This window comes from Muntiacus reevesi, chromosome 4 (genome assembly GCF_963930625.1).
Source record: "Muntiacus reevesi chromosome 4, mMunRee1.1, whole genome shotgun sequence".
Taxonomy (NCBI): domain Eukaryota; kingdom Metazoa; phylum Chordata; class Mammalia; order Artiodactyla; family Cervidae; genus Muntiacus; species Muntiacus reevesi.
The window spans coordinates 171,255,680-171,274,468 of NC_089252.1; the positions used below are offsets into that span (position 1 = coordinate 171,255,680).

An 18,789-nucleotide genomic window follows, 5' to 3' on the forward strand; every position below is an offset into this window, starting at 1 on the left:
GACACAAGTAGGCTTCAAGATCATTTGAATTCTCAGCTTGGTCTTGGATGCAAAGAAACTGAGATCTCACCCTTCGTTCTTTCACTTGCAACCCAAGCACCTAAGCAATTTGCTTCCTACCTCTTAGTTTTATTTCTCCTGTCCTAGTGCAAACAGGGAGATGTGAAAGTTACAGATAAGGGGTTTATTGCCCAGCGGTCCCTGGGTCACAGGAATGCCCAACTTCAGAGGATGCTCTGGTCCCTATTCCTAGTCTCGGCAGATATTCTGCTTCCAATCCCGGCAGGATGCCCACCTCCAGGACAACATGGGAAGTCTTTCTGAGTCCAGCAGAGGACCCTGGGGGCTGGGTTGGAGGCTCTTCTTGACTTCCGCTCTCTGGCAGGGCAGGGGTTAATGGTGAATTGCAACACATCTCTGGGCTGAGTCACCTCCTACTGACACTCCCCCCAGTTTCCCTCCCTTGAAGCTGTATAAAGAGGACCAGAGACTGGAAAGGGAAGACCCCCCCACCCCCGCCCCACACCTAGCCCCGCTCCCCCAGGCTCCCAGGATTCTCCGAGCAGAGGGCACAAACCCTGAAGCTCTGCCTGGTGGGACCATGGACTGGCAGCGGCTGTGGCTGGGCTTCCTACTCCCGCTGGCTGTCTCATGCCGGGTTGTGGAGCCCGGAGAGAAGGAGGCAGCTGTGGTGAGTCTTCTGGGAAAGCCAGACCCAGCCTGGGGGAGGGATGGAGGAACTGCTCCTTATTCCCATCCAAGCTGCCCCTTGACCTACCACTGCCTGCCCTGCCCTTCGCTCCTCTAGTCCATGATCCACCCCTACTCGCTCCCCTCATACTCCCCTAAGATGCCTCTCCTTCAGTCCTTCCACATCTGTCCCCTCCTATCCTAATGGGCTGTTTGGTCATGTAGAAGCTTCACCCAGAGACTAATCTCCTTTTGATTTTATCTGTTGGCCCCTACGCTCATCATAGGATTACTTGTTGCGGTATGGTTACCTACAGAAGCCTCTAGAGGGACCTGACAACTTCAGGCCTGAAGATGTCATAGAGGCGCTGAGGTGAGAGGTTGTAAGCTGCATGCCTTCAGGGTCAAGTTCACGAGATCCTTTTCTCTTCTCACCTCTTCCCTTCCCCAGGCCCACCTCTGCCTGCCTCACATGCATTTCGGGGATCCAGGGAATGCGTGGTGGGACCTGGGGTCAGAGGGGGAGTCAAGGACGAGGGCACAGTTGTTGGATCTTCCAAGGCCCTAAGCACTTCTTTGGAGGCTCCATCCCACATTATATCCAAAATACTATTATTTGGCCATGTCCTACAGGCGGTGTAATTTATATAAGTTGGAGCTGAGTTGTTGACATGATGTTGCCTTTCAAAGACATTTAATCCAGCATTTATTTCTTTCTGTTTTGAAGTTTTCTTTTCATATTTTGGGTCTAATGGGTCGTTTCTCAGATATGTTCCCAGTCCATGGAAAAGCCACAATACTTGTGATGCCTGATGGATGAAATTGCCCCAGAGCAGGCAGGCTGGACCGGGGATGGGTGTCCAGCCAGGAGGGGAGAAAGCAGAGGGAGGATGGGCCCTCGGGTGGCAGCAGTGGTGAGGGAGCCTCAGAGAAGGAGTAGGAGCTTCCCAGGGCAGGAGGAGGCTCGAGGTTGCAGTAGAGGAAGAAGGCAATGCCAGGGAGCCCTTTACCCAAACAAGAGCGTGAACACAGGGAGGTGAGGCTGGGGTATGGCCGTCTATGCAGAACAGAAGAGGAAGGCTGGATTACGAGGACTGGATCCCGGAGTGATCCTGTCGCCTCCAGAGATTTTCCGCCAGTCTCTGGCGGAAAGGGGCCAAAGGGGACCAGACCAAAGAGCTATCCCCATTGCTCAGTTGTTCCAGATGCCCCTGTCCTGCTGGCCCATCCCGCTCCCTCTTCCCAGAGCTTTTCAGGAAGCATCTGAGCTGCCGGTCTCAGGTCGGCTGGATGATGCCACAAGTGCCCGTATGAGGCAGCCCCGCTGTGGCCTGGAGGACCCCTTCAACCAGAAGACCCTTAAATACCTGCTGCTGGGTGAGAACTGAGCCTGGGAAAGGTGGGGGGGCGGTCATGACTCTGGAGCAGAGGTGACATTGCGACAGCCTGGAACAGCTCATCATTGAATGGATGGTAATCTGGTAATTGACTGATCACCACTTGCCTGGAAGGGTTGTTTCTTGGCTTTGCTGAGTGAGTGCCCACACTCAGGGGAGCTGTCCAGAGCTGGCAAAGGTTTCTGTGCTTCTAATCTGCTTTTTGGTTCAATAACCAGGCCGCTGGAGAAAGAAGCATCTGACCTTCCGCATCTTGAACCTGCCGTCCCCCCTGCCGTCCCACGCAGCCCGGGCAGCCCTGCTTCAGGCCTTCCAGTACTGGAGCGCTGTGGCTCCCCTGACCTTCCGCGAGGTGAAGGCTGGCTGGGCAGATATCCGCCTTTCCTTCCATGGCCGCCACAGCCCGTACTGCTCCAATCCCTTTGACGGGCCCGGTAGGCACCAGCTCTCAGCTCTCCCACCTCGCAGACCTCTGTCTCCTCGAGTCAGTGACTCTGGAAACGTGATGTCAGGCTACCCCTCTATGCTCAACTGCACCCACACTCTCAACCACCTTCTCATATTCCCTTGGGGAGCAGCACGTCACCTCCCTGGGGCCTCAGCACGCCTGTTTCTTTGAAGCTTATGCCTTCTTCCTTAGCTTAAGTTCCTCTGCTCAAGGCATACTCCAGGGAGGACTGGAGGGCCAAAGACAGCAGAGTGACTGGGTGGCAACAGGACAGAGCGATGGGCATCCGTGAGAGATCGGGGTGGTGACAGAGAAATCTGAAAGGAGTGAGAGGTGTCCAAGAGATAGTCCGTCTGCTTGGGGGGATTTTAAGGGAAGAGAGTGACTGGAGTTTGTAACAGGCAGGGGATGCTCCACCCCAGGAGACTCTGATCTCCTGCCTGTCCTCCTTTGCCTTCTCCAGGGCGGGTCCTGGCCCATGCCGACATCCCAGAGCTGGGCAGCGTACACTTTGATGAAGATGAGCTCTGGACTGAGGGGACCTACCGGGGGGTGAACCTGCGCATCATCGCAGCCCATGAACTGGGCCATGCCCTAGGGCTGGGGCACTCCCGATACACCCAGGCCCTCATGGCTCCTGTCTACGCTGGCTACCGGCCCTACTTCAAGCTGCACCCTGATGATGTGGCTGGGATCCAGGCTCTCTATGGTTAGTCCTTTCCCCTAGTCCTCACGAGGGTCAGTCTGACCAGTGTCTCTTCAAGCATAAAGACACAGGTCTAATCTTCATGGAGGGAAATGGCCTGGCTTCTTTCTCTTCCTCCTGCCCCGCTATTCAGGCTTCTTCATTTTCAGGGGTTGGTTTTCTTGTTTCGGCCTCACTGCGTGGTTAGTGGTATCTCAGTTCCCCAATCAGGGAGTGAACCCTGGTTGCGGCAGTGAAAGCCTGGAGTCCTAACCACTAGGCCCCCAGGGATCTCCCAGGAGCTGTTTCTGACACTTCCAGGTCTAATCTTCCTTCCAGACCTCTCTCCTCTGACACCTGCTCTCGTGGATGAACAATGAACATTCCAGCAATCCCCTCTCTCCCTTTCTAGTGCCTCTCAAAACTAAAACATGTCTCCTGCTGGTATCAATATGATCTTTCCTCCCACCAACGAAAGCTCTCCAGGTTTTAATTTTCCTCTCTATGCGACCTCTGAGCTTAACTTACAGTAGGAGCGTGGGGAGGCCAGTGCTCTGAGTTCTTTCCCTGAGCAGTATTAGTTACCTTGCAGGGAAGAAGAGCCCAGAGATAGGGGAGGAGGAGGAGGAGGAAGACACGGCACTCCCCACTACAACCCTGGTGCCCACAGAACCCAGTCCCATGCCAGACCCCTGCAGTGGCGACCTGGATGCCATGATGCTGGGTAAGACCCTTTCCCTCCAGGCTTGTGGGGAGGCTGTGGGGCAGGCTGCTGTCCTGGAGACCTGGACAAGTGGGACAAATAGGACCTCAGGGTGATCAGTGGAGGTTAGACTCTAGGCAGGGGTGAGTGGCCATGGATGGAGGCATGTGGCCTGGGGAGGGAGGATTCAGAGCTAAATTCAAGACGGGCCAGGCAGGACATTACCTCCGTTGTTGGCCTGTGAGAGCCACCAAACACACCCGGAAATACAGCAAGATGGAGAAAACAGTCTTGACAAATGTCTATAGAGAGGGTGTTATACCCACGTGGAAGGACAACTTGGAAGACGCCTGGAGTAGACGGTGAGGTCCCTAAGTGGGAGCAGCTATCCACAGGGCTGATTTGCTGTGAATGACAAGGAGAGGCTGAACACTTCTCTGCCCTTAATAATCCTCTCCTTGAATGAAAGTTGAATGAATAGTTGGGGGATCAGCCTGCCTGAGATGCCCAGAAGTCTTTATTTGACCGCTGTCTTAAAAAAAAAAAAATCATTTGGCGGCCTCAGGACTTTGTTTCATCACGTGGGATCATTTGTTGAGGCGCACGGTCTGTCTAGCTGTGGCTCAAGGGTTCCAGAATCCATGGGCTCAGTCGTTGTAGCACATGGGCTTAGCTGCTCTGAGGCAAGTGGAACCACCCTGGACAGGGATCAAACCTGTGTCCCCTGCATTGGCAGGCTTATTCTTAACCGCTGGACCAGTGGGGAAGTCCCGATACCTGTCTTTTTGACTTGTTGACACACCTCCTGCTCTTAGGGCCCCGAGGAAAGACCTACGCCTTCAAGGGAAACTATGTGTGGACTGTGACAGATTCAGGATTGGGTCCCTTGTTCCAAGTGTCTGCCCTCTGGGAGGGGCTCCCAGGAAACCTGGATGCAGCTGTCTACTCTCCTCGGACCCAGTGGATACACTTCTTTAAGGGTAAGGGCACTAGTTTACACCGTGATACCAGAGGAGGGCCTTGGATTAGAGATGCCATAAAGGAGGGAGGGATGAGAAGTTTCTAGAGGGTGGAGCGGAGGAGCTGAAAGTCATCACCTGGGGACAGAGCTGACTTGTTCTTTCCTTATATGATCTCAGGAGATAAGGTGTGGCGCTATATTAATTTCAAGATGTCTCCTGGCTTTCCCAAGAAGCTGAATAGGGTAGGACCCAACCTGGATGCTGCTCTCTATTGGCCAATCAACAAAAAGGTGTTCCTCTTTAAGGTATAAACCTCAAAGGAAGGGCAAACCCCTCGTAGGAGGGGTGGGCTACCTCCCATGGAAAAGCAAAGACTTGCTCTGGAAGGAAGTTCTGCAGCTGCCATGGGCTGAGAGTAGACCTTGGTGGGGGTGGGGGGGGGGGTGGTCCCTAAGCCCTCTTGTCATCCTTCTCTTCTCGCTGCCTACCCCACACCTAGGGCTCTGGATACTGGCAGTGGGATGAGCTGGCCACTACTGACTTCAGCCGCTACCCCAAACCAACCAAGGGATTGTTTACAGGAGTGCCAGACCAGCCCTCGGCCGCCATGAGCTGGCGGGATGGCCGTGTCTACTTCTTCAAGGGCAAACAGTACTGGCGCCTCAATCAGCAGCTTCGAGCAGAGAAAGGCTTTCCCAGAGACATCGCCCACAACTGGATGCACTGTCGTCCCCCAGGCACCACCGCCCCAGATGGGGACACTGATTCCTCGGTCACAGGCACAGACCGTTCAGCCACAGCATAACACTGGATGCCATCTCCTTAGGCCACAGACACACCCTGAACTCTGACGGCCCATCCAGAGATACAGTCTTGGACGTTGTCCCCTCAGTCGCAGGCTTCAGCACCCTTTATTCCCTGGTGAGGTCACTCTCTCAGAGGCCTGAAACTGCAATCAAATGTCTGCTGCAGCACAAACATGAAGCACGGACCTCGAGCCTCTAAATGACCCAGCTCCAGTCCCCTCCTCCCTCTCCTCTTTCCCTCCTGGTCATGACTCTAACTCAGCCTCCAGCTCCACCCATTTCTCCCCCATCCTAGATAGCACTTCCAACTGTGTCATTTTCTTTCTGGAGGACATTGGTAGAAGAAAGGCATCCATCAGGCGTTTAGCTGACAGCAGGCCACAGCTGGGAATGCCTGGGTCCTGTTCTTCTTAGATAAAGAACAAGGAAACAGCATGGCCAGTAAAATGAGCAATGGCTTTGGAATCCTTGAGAATCACATCAACTTGCTTATGACTTTGGGCAAGATAATTAACCTTACTAAGCCTCAGGTTTCCCATCTGAAAAATAAAGTTAACACCAATCCCGCAGGGTTGTTGCATTAAATGAAATACTGTGTGTGAAGTGCCTGGCACATCTGTGCTTAATAAAGGTTAACTCCATCTTCACAGGGCTTCCCAGGTGACTCTGTGGTAAAGAATTTACCTGCTAATGCAGGAGATACAGTTTCAATTCCCTGGAGGAGGAATGGCAACCCACTCCAGTGTTCTTGTCTGAGAAATCCCATGGAGAGAGGAGCCTCGTGGGCTACAGTCCTTGGGGTCACAAAGAGTTGGACAGGACTGAGCGACTGTGCTCGCGTGTACCGTGTTCGTGAGACAGGACCGACCGGTTCTTCCTCTGGTGTGTGCCGCTCCTACAGGGGCCTGGCCTGATGAACGTCCCTTCATCAGATCTTTAAGGGACAGAGGACTTGTCAGTATGGCTAACTCGTTGTTTTGGGGTGCAAAGAGAAAAGAGGAGCAACAGGAGAGGCTAGACTCCGAGGTTCAGTGTTCCATGTCATTTTATTCCGTGTTCCCATGTTCCTCTTCCCAACCATTGTAACCTTGCCGCCGGGGAGGGCCATATCTTCCTCCGTGCGGTCAGAGGAACCAGGGAACAGACTTTGGGCGGGGAATCAGGGGAGCGGAGAGTTAGAACGGGTTAGCGGCTGGGACGACGCTCTGGTTAAGGAGATGAGTGGCCCCCGTGGTGAGAGGCAGAGAAGGCACTTGTCTCCCACACAGCCCTGAAGACCAGGCTCCTTGGGGCAAAAGGGTGAGGTTCTGGCACGTGGACTCTTCTTGCTCTCTGCTTGGAGCAAGAAGCCAGCTTTGAGGGACCGTGGGCGCAGAGCCAGCAGTGCCCCGTGGTCCTCCCCACATTGAGAAGGGAAAGGGAAGCACCATGGAGGACAGATACCCCCAACTGAGGTAGGAGAAGGGGGCTTGAGTCTGGAGGTCCAGAGAGAAAGGCGAACCAGGAACTCAACTGCTCCCTGATGAGGGGCCTGGGAATCAGGGATCCCGGGGCCCCACTGGTGCCCTTCTCCCCATTAAAAAGCTATCACGTGCTTTAGGAGCCTTCCTGATTTTCTATAGGTAGGTCCTATGAAAACAATACCCCTTACTTGATCATTGAGAGGCACGCTGACGCGGGTATACGGAGGGCTATTTGGGTAACGGCCCTCCTTGGTTTGCTTTGAAGGGAATGAGGGAGTCAGTTACTTTAGGGACCAGCGCACCTCTATCACTGGACAGAGGTAGGTGCTTATACTTCCATTCCTCTCCTTACCCCACCCAGAGTCCTCTCTATCTGTCCCTGAAACAGGGGACAGACAGGGCTAGTCTGGGTTGGAGCACAGATTCCATCTCCAGGTCCAAGAGGTGGGGAAGTCTGTGTGTGGATTCTGCAGGCCCAGGCCCTTGTTCCCAGGGTGAGGGCATCAGTGGAGGTTTAGGTTCAGGTCCGGGTGGGAGGAACCAGAAGGTGCAGTGAGGGGGACAGTGGAACCACAGTCAGAATCCAGGTCCAGGACAGTGTGGGGAGCCTGGGTGCCTGGTCCTAGCTGGCGCTCTCGAAGGCTCTGGAAATAACTCTGGAGGGGCAGGGCAGATAGGGCAGAATAAAGGGCCTGGATCAGAACCCACCCTCCCACCCTGGCCATCCCCCTGTGCCTGCTGCCCCAGTCCCAGAGCAGCCCCCACGCCTCCACTCACTGGAGCCAGACTGTCGGCAGGGTTCCGTGCGCTGGCAGGGAGCTGGCGCCGGTAGCTGCCCTCACAGAGCCCCGCCCCAGGGGAGGTCCGGTGCCACTTGGCCGCCTGATGACGGATCCGGAGGAGCTGGAGATGCCTTCGCTGGTGACTCAAGACCACTGCTTGGGAGGGGACAATACAGACTCAGGGAGGCCTCTTTAGACTCTGAAGCCCACCCCCAAAAACACTCATACTCTAGAGAAACCCATTCGCTTTCCCTGTTACATCTCTCTCAAACCTCATCCCCCTCCCAGTTATTCTAAAGAAACTTTTCTTTGGAATCCTCCTACTCTTCCCTCCTGACTTCCCGTCCCCAGTAACTCTTCCCTGCTCCCCAACCTCCGGACAATTTCTCTCCTCATTCTTACCCAGGCTTTTGACTCCTTCAACCCTAACTATTTTTCAGTGGCCTGCCTCATACACCTTGGACACCTCTGTCTTTTGCCCTCAAGTGTATTTTCCCCCTTCACCTCTTTAAGTCTGGGAGCCAGGGACACAGGTTGTCCGCTGTCTATTCCACGGCGGTAACTCACCATTGGCGTGGCCTCCATGTTCCTCATCCATGAGCTTCCACTGGGCCAGGCCCCCGAGGGCCCCCAGGGCCGGCCAGGTCCCCAGCAAGACCCAGCTATACCAGCAGAGAGGAGGCAAGGCTGGAAGTGCCTGCAAGCGCTGGCCCAGCCGACTGCCCAGCGCCAGCCCCTCCAGGAAGTAGTCAGCACAGGCCACCAGCACCGCAGCGCCCAGCAGGGCCGTGCCCAGAACGGTGAACGGACGCGGCCACCGAAGCGTGAGCAGGGCTCCCAGCAGGGCCAGCCCCACCAGCCCGCCGGCTGGCACCCAGGCTGAGGGTGGCTGGTAGACGGGCTCGGTGCCCAGCAGGACCCCGGCCCCCAGGGTTAGGCCCAGCAGGAGACCAGTCAGGAAGAGCCCGACACTGCGGACCAGCACGGTGACCAGGCCGCAGAGGAGCCCGATGCCGAGCGCGAGGCCCGCGCTCACCTCCAGGCTCAGCTGTGTCTCCAGCACCCGCTCCTTATGGCACAGCAGGAAGATCACCAGGGCCCCCGACAGCAGGCCTGAGAGAAACATCACTGCCTTGAAGCAGCGGTAGCCTGGGAAGGGAGGCAGGAGGCAATGAGAGGCAGAAAGCCCTGGGTGGGGAGGGTCGACAGGGCTCACAGGGATAGGAATGGCTAACCAGAGGAGCAGAGGTCAGGAGCAGCACCCCCAGGGACCTCACGGCCAAGGGCAGAAAGGGGGACTTTTCAGGAACTGTGAGGGGATGGGAGGGCAAATCAGGAGGGAAGAGGGATGCATTGAGGGGAATAAGTATAGAGAAAACCTTTCGTCCCTTCAGGGATGGTAGGCGGGAAGAAGTCAGCACCGGCTAATTCAGGTTATTGGGGAATGGAATTTTGAAGTGGGAGGCAAGGGGAGGGAAAATGATAGTTGCCAGGGCTCAGAGCTGAAGGTGGGCGCGTGGGGGACGGAAGAAGAGCTGGAGAGAGCAGCATTGGCCACACTGAACCAGGCATCCCCCGACAGAGGGGTGGAGGTGGCTCAGGGGCAAAGGCGGAAGCTGGCGTCCTGCCTGCGGGCGACAGTCTCGGGCAGCTGCCCCCCAGAACCCTGGCCCCGCCCTCACCGAAGCAGCAGTAGATGATTCCAAAGCAGCAGCAAAGGGCACACACCAGGGCGGGTGCCAGGTCAGGACTGTCCTGGGGTTGCAAGACACATCTCAGGTCTGGAGGCTCTGGGAGTTGTTGATTAAAGGGCCTGGGGTCAGAGGTCATGGCCAGGGGCAGCAAGGCTTCCTCCATGGCCGAAGAGAAGGTGGTCACAGAGGGGAAGGTCAGTATCAGCTCCTCTCATCCATCCATGAATATCTTGAGGGGGCTGGGAAACCTGCAAGGGGGTAAGGGGGCAAGAACTCAGGTGCCCATGAACTTATGAACTCAGGATGCCTTTCTTTTAAAGAAAGGCCAATTTCAGGATGGAGCTTAGTTCTGCTGGGGAAACTGAAGAAACCTACAGGACAGGGATGAGAGTGGCCAGCTGTCTATCACCCTCTAAAACAAGGACATTTAGTGGAACTTCAGATCTTAAAAGGTAATGAGTCTCGGCTCCCCGGCTTTTCAGGGTGGGGTGGGAGGAGTAGGAAGTCCTCCGTCTGTGGAAGAGGGTGCTGCGAGCTAAAGGCTCAGTAGCCTGTCCCAGTTGAAAAGAAAGCTTGCCCCATCTACAGCTGGGACTCAAAATCATCCCACTGGATGGGGAAGGGTGGAGTTAGTAGAGGAGGGAGGAGAAGGAAGAGGAGAGAATGAGTCATGGTGGGGGTCTCCCAACAGCTGCTCCAACCCCAGAGAGAGAAGAGGGAAAAAAATCAGACAGCAGAAGAGGAATCAAGTAGAGACAGTAACCGACACTCTGTCAGGGGTGGGAAGCCTTGGCTTCAGGTGGAGATGGGGTTACTGGGGGAAGGTGTCCGTCCAGCCACAGTCCGGTTCCCGCCGATCCCTCATGTACTAAGCAGGCGCCGTGCTCACAGGCATCTCACATCCTCCCCTCAGGACGCTGGTGGGACTCTGTCTACCGTTCCCTTTCCCTGGGGTGTCAGGGCGGCCAGTGGGATTTGAACTCAGGTCCTGAGAGAACACCGAGGAGGGCCTGGCACTGGGGGCAGTAAAGAACGGGGTGGAGAGGGCACAGGCGCGTCCTTTCGGCTGCCTTCTTCTGGATATCCAGGTCTTAACACGCAGGGAGGGGACTTGGCCTGGGGAGTGCCTGGGGCTCCTCTCCTCGATCCTAATCAAGGAGCGATTGGGGAGGGGGTGTTAACTACTCACCACCCTGTCAGGGCTGAGGAAAGGAGGGGGTAGACGTGCTTCCCTAGCCCCCCAGCTGCATCCCTGCCCAGAGTCTGAGGCGTCCGGGCGCTGTCGGGCGCGGGCAGCCCTAGGGCCGCTCTGTTCTCTGCCCCCTAAACTCTTGCAAGTCGTATCGCAGCCAAGCCCCAGTGAGCTAAAAGCAACCAGCTTGGGGGGTGGAGGAAGAGGACAGGGTGTGCGTGTGGGGGTGACATCACGGGGCGGGACCCTCCAAATCTTTTCCCTGTGTGTGTTGGGGGGACCCAGTTTGCCTACTGCTCTAGGCTGGGATCAGAGACCCCCAGCCATAGCCGGGAGGGGTTTTGGGGGAACCGCAAGAGGTTTGGGGAATGGTCTCTGAATACCTATGCGCTGACTCAGCAACTCGAAGCTTTCAAATCCCCTATGGTGTCCCAGCGCTCCCCTACTCCGGCTTGGTTTCTTCCACTTCCCAGAGAATTGGAGTATTGTCTCCTGGAGAACTTGGTGGTCCGGATCGGGGACCCCGGGAAGGGGCTCTTACTGGTCTGGGGCGCCGGCGAGGGGTTCATGGGTAGAAAAACTTGCGGAGCCAGACGGGGGCCTGGAAGGGGGACTAACGGAGAGGCGTTTGCAGAGCAGGGGGCCGACAGAGAGAGTACCCAAGCCGGGTCTGCGTGGGGGCGGGGGCGCTTGTCAGCGTCGACCGAACCTCTTGGTATGCAAACGAGATGCAAAGAAGCACGCAGATAAGGGATGTGGTTTTTGGCACTCCGCTCGGGTCCTAAACCCAGCGGAGCCACTCTCCCAGTCCTCCGGCCCCGCTTCGCGACCGGGCCTGAGAGCTGCATCCCGAGGAGCGGATACGGGCCGTGGGAGCTGCAGTTATACAAGGCAGTTCGCCAGCTGGGTCAGGCGCTGCGGGGGCCGAGAGTTGCTGGGAAAGAGGCGGCAGCGAAGGAGGTCCAGGGTGGGGGCAGGCCCGAGGCGTCCTCCCCTCCGCTCCACCCCCGCATGATTCCAAAGGGCCTCTGTCCTCGTTACAGGCAGCAGGGAAGGGGTCAGTGCGGTGGTTCCTCTACGTTCCCTGGTTTTGTCTGCAAGGGAAACAGACGGGGCTAGGTGGCTTTCCTCTATCTCCTGGTCTCAGCAAAGCCCAAGAACACAGCCAGAGGAACCCTGAGAGTCTGCTCCCAGCCCGCAGGCACCGCTGCAGCGCCCGCTCGCTTCGCTTCCGGTGGAGCAACCTTCGGGGACTCCGCTTCAGCACGCGGAGGGCGGCAGCAAAGGGCCCTTTAAAGGGCGGAGCCAGCGCTCCCCCAGGACCACCTCCTCTGGTTCGACTCAGCCGGCAGGACTGGCTTGCACCTCGGCCGACCGCTTTTACTTTTCCTTCCCGTGTCTTCCCTGGTGACCTCGGAAGTGCAAGTAGACGCGAATCGGCGGCCGCGGCGGGGACGGAAGGCGGAAGCAGAGCGTGAGCGGGAGGCGGAGCCGGGGGAGCTGCGCTCGTAGCTCCCCCTGGCCCTCGGCCCAGCTGCTCGAGGGGGAGGAGTTACCGCCGCTCTTCGGTACGTTACCTGGATCCCTTCTACCCGCCCGAGGGTTAACGGGTCGACTCTGTCAGGGGCCGTCTCAAGCTCCGCCCCCAGATGTTCCTGGAGGGCCGCGCGTCCCCACCCTTTTCTGGCAGCCTGCGGCCCCCTTTCCGGTCCTCTTTCCCTTTTTCCCAAGAGTGACCCCAGGACCACACCCTTTGCGGTACCTCCGCTTTCCCCTGTTTCAGGTTATAGCTTTCTGGGGAAAGTGAAAATAATAGGGGAGTTTGGAGGAGTGGGGGGGAGGGAGCAGCGTTGCCGTTAATATAGTGTTAGCTTTATTGCTGGGGTGATGAATGCCCCCAAAATTTTGAAACAAGGGAGGTGGATGCATTCAATATATACCCAGTTGAAGATTATTTAACGTTTTTGTTGGTCCTATCCTTGATCATCCCCACTTGATACCTCTGTTACAGGCATCAGAAGTTCCCATGATGGCTGTGACCTAACATCCTCAGGAAGCCCCGGGGTCATGGCCCAGAAGCACCCCGGAGAAGGAGGGTTGTGTGGAGCCCACCACAGTGGTGGTGCCTCCCTCAGCTCTTTAGGACCCTCTGTGGACCCTGACATACTTTCATTCTCAGGACTCAGGGACTCAGCGCGGCCTGCTCCTAATGGTACCCGCTGCCTCACAGAGCACTCTAGTCCTAAGTACACACAGCCCCCAAATCCAGCCCACTGGTCGGATCCAAGCCATGGACCCCCAAGGGGTCCAGGACCCCCTCTGGCTGGAGAGGACCCTGATCAGAGTGAGGCATCTTCAGAAGAATCAGGAGTGGACCAGGAACTCTCAAGAGAGAATGAGGCTGGATACCAGGATGATGGGAACTCTTCTTTTCTTTCCATTCCATCTACTTGTAACTGCCAGGGAACCCCTGGAATCCCTGAAGGGCCTTACTCTGAGGGAGGAGATAGCTCTTCTAGCAACTTTTGCCACCATTGTACCTCTCCAGCTTTGGGGGAAGATGAAGAGTTGGAAGGGGAATATGATGAAGAGGAACCTCTTAAGTTTCCCAGTGATCTTTCACGTGTGCCCAGTGAAAAAAAACCTGCACCCCGGAAACAACGGCACCGTGTTCCAGCCAAGGAGGACACTCGGGAGGGTGGACGAAGAGATCCCAGATCCCCTGGTCGACATCGGCTGGGCCGGAAACGGAGTCAGGCAGATAAACGCAGAGGACTGGGATTATGGGGAGCAGAGGAACTGTGTCACCTTGGACAGGCAGGCTTCTGGTGGCTGATTGAACTGCTAGTATTAGTGGGGGAGTACGTGGAGACTTGTGGCCATCTCATCTATGCATGCAGGCAGCTGAAAGGCAGTGATCTGGACCTTTTTCGTGTCTGGGTGGGAGTGTGGGCAGGGTGGCTGGGGGGCTGGGCCCTGACGATGTTTCAGTTTCTGAGCCAGGGGTTTTGCTATGGGGCAGGGATGTTCACCCGTTTTCTTAGGCTCGTCGGTGCTTTGCTGCTTCTGGCTCTGGCCCTTTTGTTGGGCTGTTTACAGTTGGGCTGGCGGTTTCTGGTAGGATTGAGTGATCGGTTAGGCTGGAGGGGTAAAGCCACCTGGCTCTTCTCTTGGCTGGCTTCTCCCACCTGGCAGCGTTGCCTGATTCTGCTGAGAGAGAGCAGGCCCTGGCAGCAGCTGGTAAGAATAGTTCAGTGGGCTTGGCTGGAGTTACCTTGGGTCAAACAGAGGACCAGTAGGCAGGGGAATGCACCTGTAGCTGGTGGTCGTTACTACCAGCCTGAAGAGGAAGTGGCTCGACTCTTGACCATGGCTGGGGTTCCTGAGGATGAGCTAAACCCTTTTCACGTGTTGGGGGTTGAAGCCACAGCATCAGATGTTGAACTGAAGAAGGCCTATAGGCAGCTGGCAGTGATGGTGAGTACCCTTCCCTCTGTTTCCAGTTCTTTGTTCCTGTATTTTATTTTTCACTTCAATTTTTAGGTGAGTAGAGGAAGAGAGTAGAAAATTAACTTAAAGATGAAAATTATCTTTAATTCTCAGGAAAGAGTTGTAAAGGGGATCTGCCTTTCCCTTAAAGTTTTGTATCATGAAATTCTTTTTCTCAGTGAAAATAAATGAACCTGGTATAGTAGACAGTGCTGGACTCACTCACCCTGGAATATCCAGGTGAAATCCCTCCTAGTAGGTTGGAGAAGAGGCCTAGTCAGAACGCTTATCAGTTCCTCCTGAACAAATGAGGGGTTTCTGAACACGGGGAAATCCAACTGTCTTCCTCGTGAGGCAAGTGTAGGAGGATTCAGAGAGTACATGTGAGTGATTATTCCAGGACCAGGTGGAAGAAAAGCTATTTCAAGACCAACAACCCAGGCTGGGAAAGGGAAGGCGAATGGGACATAAATCTTGGAGAGACATGTACGTATGTATGTCATACATGAAAATGTTGGTGATTCGGTAGGATATAGGTGGCTGTGACTTAAATGCTTGAGGGAAATGGTTTAATATGAGCATGCAATCAAATTGCTTTTAGAAGTAGATATTTGGTTGCTATTTTTAGATGTGATTTTTAACTGCTATTTCTGTACAAGTAAAACTGTTATGAATATAAGTGCATTCTGCGTGCTAAGTCGCTTCAGTCGTGTCTGACTCTTTGCGACCCTAGGCTAGGCACTGTAGCCTGCCAAGCTCCTCTGTCTGTGGGATTCTCCAGGCAAGAGTAGTGGAGTGGGTTGCATGTCCTTCTCCAGGGGATTGAACTTCCATTTCTAAATCTCCTGCGCTGACAAGCGGATTCTTTACGACTAGGGCCATCTGGGAACTCCAAGACTATAAGTAATGTGTGTAAATTGCATTGGAGGACTATTTGAGTAAATGGAACTTGACTGGTAAAATACCAGTGTGCAAATTACCTCAGTGGTTGCATGACATGAAAGAGGAATGGGCAACCAGAGTTTCCATTAACCATTCTAGGTACAATAAAATACCAGATCTGAAACTTAACAGATAACTAAATTAGTTTGGTGGGACATATATGCCCCTTATTGGATGACCTGGGTTATTCTGAGAGTGAGGAATAGTGTTCACATTCAAATTGTTACTAACGGTAGAGGTCTTTCCTCACCTTCATGTCTTTTAGCAGATTTCGTCTCTTGGGGAATGTCATTCAAAAATTCTCCTTTTCAACTTACTTTCTTGAAGTAAAGTTCCCTGAATCTCAGTAGAACTGTCCCACAACCTGAAGTTACCTCCTTGTTCTGGGCCAGAGTATATGTGGGCTCTTTTTGGCCAAGCCATGGGGCATGTGGAATCTTAGGTTCCTTAAGATTGAAGCAGGGATTGAACCTGCACCCCTTGCATTGCAATGAAGCACAGTCTTAACCACTGGACGACCAGGCAAGTCCCTGAAGTCTTTTATACAGCCTCTCACTGCCCTCATTAAGCCCTAACATGACCATTACTCACATTCTGTAAGCTTGGGGATATGAGAGAGATGACAGCATTCTGCAAGAGACTCGCTTTATCTCTGTTTTTGGTGAATGAGGATGGGAAAAATCAGGGAACTGTAGGAAGTGAGAATATTATTTGTCTTGGAGAAAAGGCTGAAAAGTGGATAAAAAACCTGAGGGTCATGGCATGTTATGGAACAGAAAGGCAAGCCATTGGAGGAAGTTTTGACTAGATATGAGAATTCCTAATTAGAAACAGCTTGAGGACTGTCGGAACTCTGTGACTGACAGCAGAGTTAAGATACGAGTTTCGTATGTGTGGCGGGGTGATCATCCTTGCTTGCCTGAAATTGAAAGGTTTCCTGAAACATGAACTTTAAATGCTAAAACTGGGACAGTTCCAGGCACACTAGAGTGATGGATCACCATAATGCCAGATTCTCTGTATTCTGCTTCATGTGTATTCTCATTTAATACTCCTAACAGTCCATGATAGATAAAATACTCTAGGTCATGAAATTAATGAGCAGTAGAGTCAGGACTTAAACCCAGATCTATCTGCAGAGCCAGAACAACTAACCATTAAGCTATATTGATTCTTCAAAAGGATGTTGAATATGAGGTTATCAACAATAACCTGTTGATATGAGGTTATTTTGACTCAAGATGGGGAGAGGGTTGGAATGGATATGTAATGAACTCTGTTTTGGTAGGTTCATCCTGACAAAAATCACCATCCTCGGGCGGAGGAGGCCTTCAAGGTTTTGCGGGCGGCTTGGGACATTGTCAGCAACCCTGAAAGACGGAAGGAATATGAGATGTAAGTTGGAGCTAGGAAATTATCAGGTAAGGTAAACGAATAACCTTCAATAGCAGAGATCCCTGGACTTACGAATGAAGGCTCTCCCGAGGTAGAACTGAGGTGGCTTGTCTAGCTGGCCAAGGGCCTCAAGAGGCCAATAGATCTGTCTCCCTTTGTCCCTCACTCAGTATCCTGACTTACATAGCCTTTTTTCTCTCAGGAAACGAATGGCAGAAAATGAACTGAGCCGGTCAGTGAACGAGTTTCTGTCCAAGCTGCAAGAAGCGATGAATACAATGATGTGCAGCCGGTGCCAGGGAAAGCACAGGTGCGCTTTAGCCGGGGCAGGCCTGGGTGACCGGAACGTTCCTGTGTCACTGGCAGCTGCGGGGTCCAGGTGATAAGGAAGAAGACCCTGAGTTTCTACTCGTGCCATATTGTCAAGAGAGTGAGGATCTGAGTTAGCAGCAAGATAAGATGGTATCTCTGGCTTTAAGATAGGTTGAGGGCAGGGCGTACATATGCGTGCATAACAACTGAGTGGCGGTAATTTTAGATGTTTGTCAGTAACCATGCTTGTGGGTAACAGTGCGACATCAGTGGTGATTAGACTGTAGCGATGCTCTAGGCAGTGTTCACGTATTATTAAGGAACTGTCCTTTTGTTGAATTTCAGGAGGTTTGAAATGGACCGGGAACCTAAGAGTGCCAGATACTGTGCTGAGTGTAATAGGCTGCACCCTGCTGAGGAAGGTGACTTTTGGGCAGAGTCAAGCATGTTGGGCCTCAAAATCACCTACTTTGCAATGATGGATGGGAAAGTGTATGATATCACAGGTATACTTCTGTCCTCTGGAAGTACGGGCTCATATATGCTCAGAATTGTGATATTTTGGCTAATTGTCTCTCATGCTTGCAGAGTGGGCTGGATGCCAGCGTGTGGGAATCTCCCCAGATACCCACAGAGTCCCTTATCACATCTCATTTGGTTCGCGGATGCCAGGCACCAGTGGGCGGCAGAGGTAGGTGGTGTTTCTCTCAACAATCTATCCACTGTTCTAGTTCTGAATATGGTTTCCAATGACATGCTGTTTAGGACATGTAGGTGTCTCACCATTTAAGAAGTTTGGGAGCTGACTCAGTCTGTCTTTAACATATGTATAAATAGATGAAATAGATAACCATTTGACTCCAGTATCTCTTACCTCATCATGCCTTCTGTTTTCCTCTCAGAGCTACTCCAGATGCCCCTCCTGCTGACCTTCAGGATTTCTTGAGCCGGATCTTTCAAGTACCCCCAGGCCAGATGTCCAACGGGAACTTCTTTGCAGCTCCTCAGCCCAGCCCTGGGGCCACTGCAGCCTCCAAGCCCAACAGCACAGTACCCAAGGGAGAAGCCAAACCGAAGCGGCGGAAGAAAGTGAGGAGGCCCTTCCAACGTTGACACCCCTCGTCTTTCCTCCAATCAATGTCAGGGAGTCAAAAGGGCTGTGTACAGCACCAGATGGAATTTGATTTATTTTTAAATATTTAAAAAAGGGAAAATTTTAAGCTCAAATTGTTCACTCAGTACTTTTAGGAAGCCCTGGAACCACTCTCCCTCCTCCACCAGCACCCAGGAACTGAATCTTGTCTTCTGACAATACCAAAGAAATAGGGGATGTCTAGAACAAAGAACCTGGGGCCTGGACCTGGGCTGGACGGTATCTCCCGTAGTGTGGGAGCTGGGTATTTCCCTGGGGTCTGGATGCCTTTATCTTGTCTTTTGCTTCTTACAGCAGACACTCCCCTTACCGCACCCCCCCCCCCCCCGCCCCGCCTTTAAACGAGTCTGTGTTATTTCTTGACTCATTTCAGGAGGGAGCCCCCTCCTTTGCCCCAGTATACTAGTTAAAAGAACAAGAAAGCATGTAACCCTAATTATAGGAGATACTTAAGAGTTCAGAGAGTGGAAACTCTCACATTATGGGTAATCACCCAACTCCATGCTTGTTGCTGCAGGGATGGCCAAAACTAATAATTTTTAAAAAACAAGATTCACGCCCTCTGCCCTTGGGTGAGGGGGAAGGGTAAAGGGGCTTCCGGCAGCCCCCTTATGATCCAAGGGTTTGTATTTTTTTAAGTTTGTTCATATTTGTATGTACATATCTATTTAAAGCC

General features: G+C 53.6%; 3 protein-coding genes across 6 annotated transcripts; 2 read left to right on the forward strand and 1 right to left on the reverse strand.

The window, feature by feature from the left end:
• The first annotated feature begins 514 nt into the window (after positions 1–514).
• On the forward strand, positions 515–6,326 carry MMP19 (matrix metallopeptidase 19). The gene is made up of 9 exons (XM_065932210.1): positions 515–691; positions 978–1,063; positions 1,937–2,067; positions 2,306–2,521; positions 2,999–3,244; positions 3,813–3,944; positions 4,739–4,903; positions 5,063–5,190; positions 5,385–6,326. Exons 1-9 carry the CDS (start codon positions 602–604, stop codon positions 5,688–5,690), a joined length of 1,500 nt encoding a protein of 499 aa, XP_065788282.1. The 5' UTR covers positions 515–601; the 3' UTR covers positions 5,691–6,326.
• A 401-nt stretch (positions 6,327–6,727) lies between these two features.
• On the reverse strand, positions 6,728–11,023 carry LOC136167363 (transmembrane protein 198-like). 4 transcript variants are annotated; one of them, XM_065934961.1, is made up of 5 exons: positions 10,820–11,023; positions 9,619–9,878; positions 8,504–9,085; positions 7,932–8,092; positions 6,728–7,810 (listed from the first exon to the last, which is right to left on the reverse strand). In XM_065934961.1, exons 2-5 carry the CDS (start codon positions 9,791–9,793, stop codon positions 7,658–7,660), a joined length of 1,071 nt encoding a protein of 356 aa, XP_065791033.1. In that variant the 5' UTR covers positions 9,794–9,878; positions 10,820–11,023; the 3' UTR covers positions 6,728–7,657. The 4 variants fall into 4 exon arrangements, with proteins under 4 accessions (XP_065791033.1, XP_065791034.1, XP_065791036.1 ...); XM_065934962.1 differs by having other exon boundaries at positions 7,932–8,089; positions 10,820–11,020; XM_065934964.1 differs by lacking the exon at positions 9,619–9,878.
• Positions 11,024–12,001: 978 nt separating this feature from the next.
• DNAJC14 (DnaJ heat shock protein family (Hsp40) member C14) lies at positions 12,002–18,180 on the forward strand. Its single transcript, XM_065934960.1, has 7 exons — positions 12,002–12,390; positions 12,834–14,299; positions 16,542–16,648; positions 16,851–16,958; positions 17,306–17,466; positions 17,549–17,651; positions 17,863–18,180. Exons 2-7 carry the CDS (start codon positions 12,890–12,892, stop codon positions 18,071–18,073), a joined length of 2,100 nt encoding a protein of 699 aa, XP_065791032.1. The 5' UTR covers positions 12,002–12,390; positions 12,834–12,889; the 3' UTR covers positions 18,074–18,180.
• Positions 18,181–18,789: the final 609 nt, after the last annotated feature.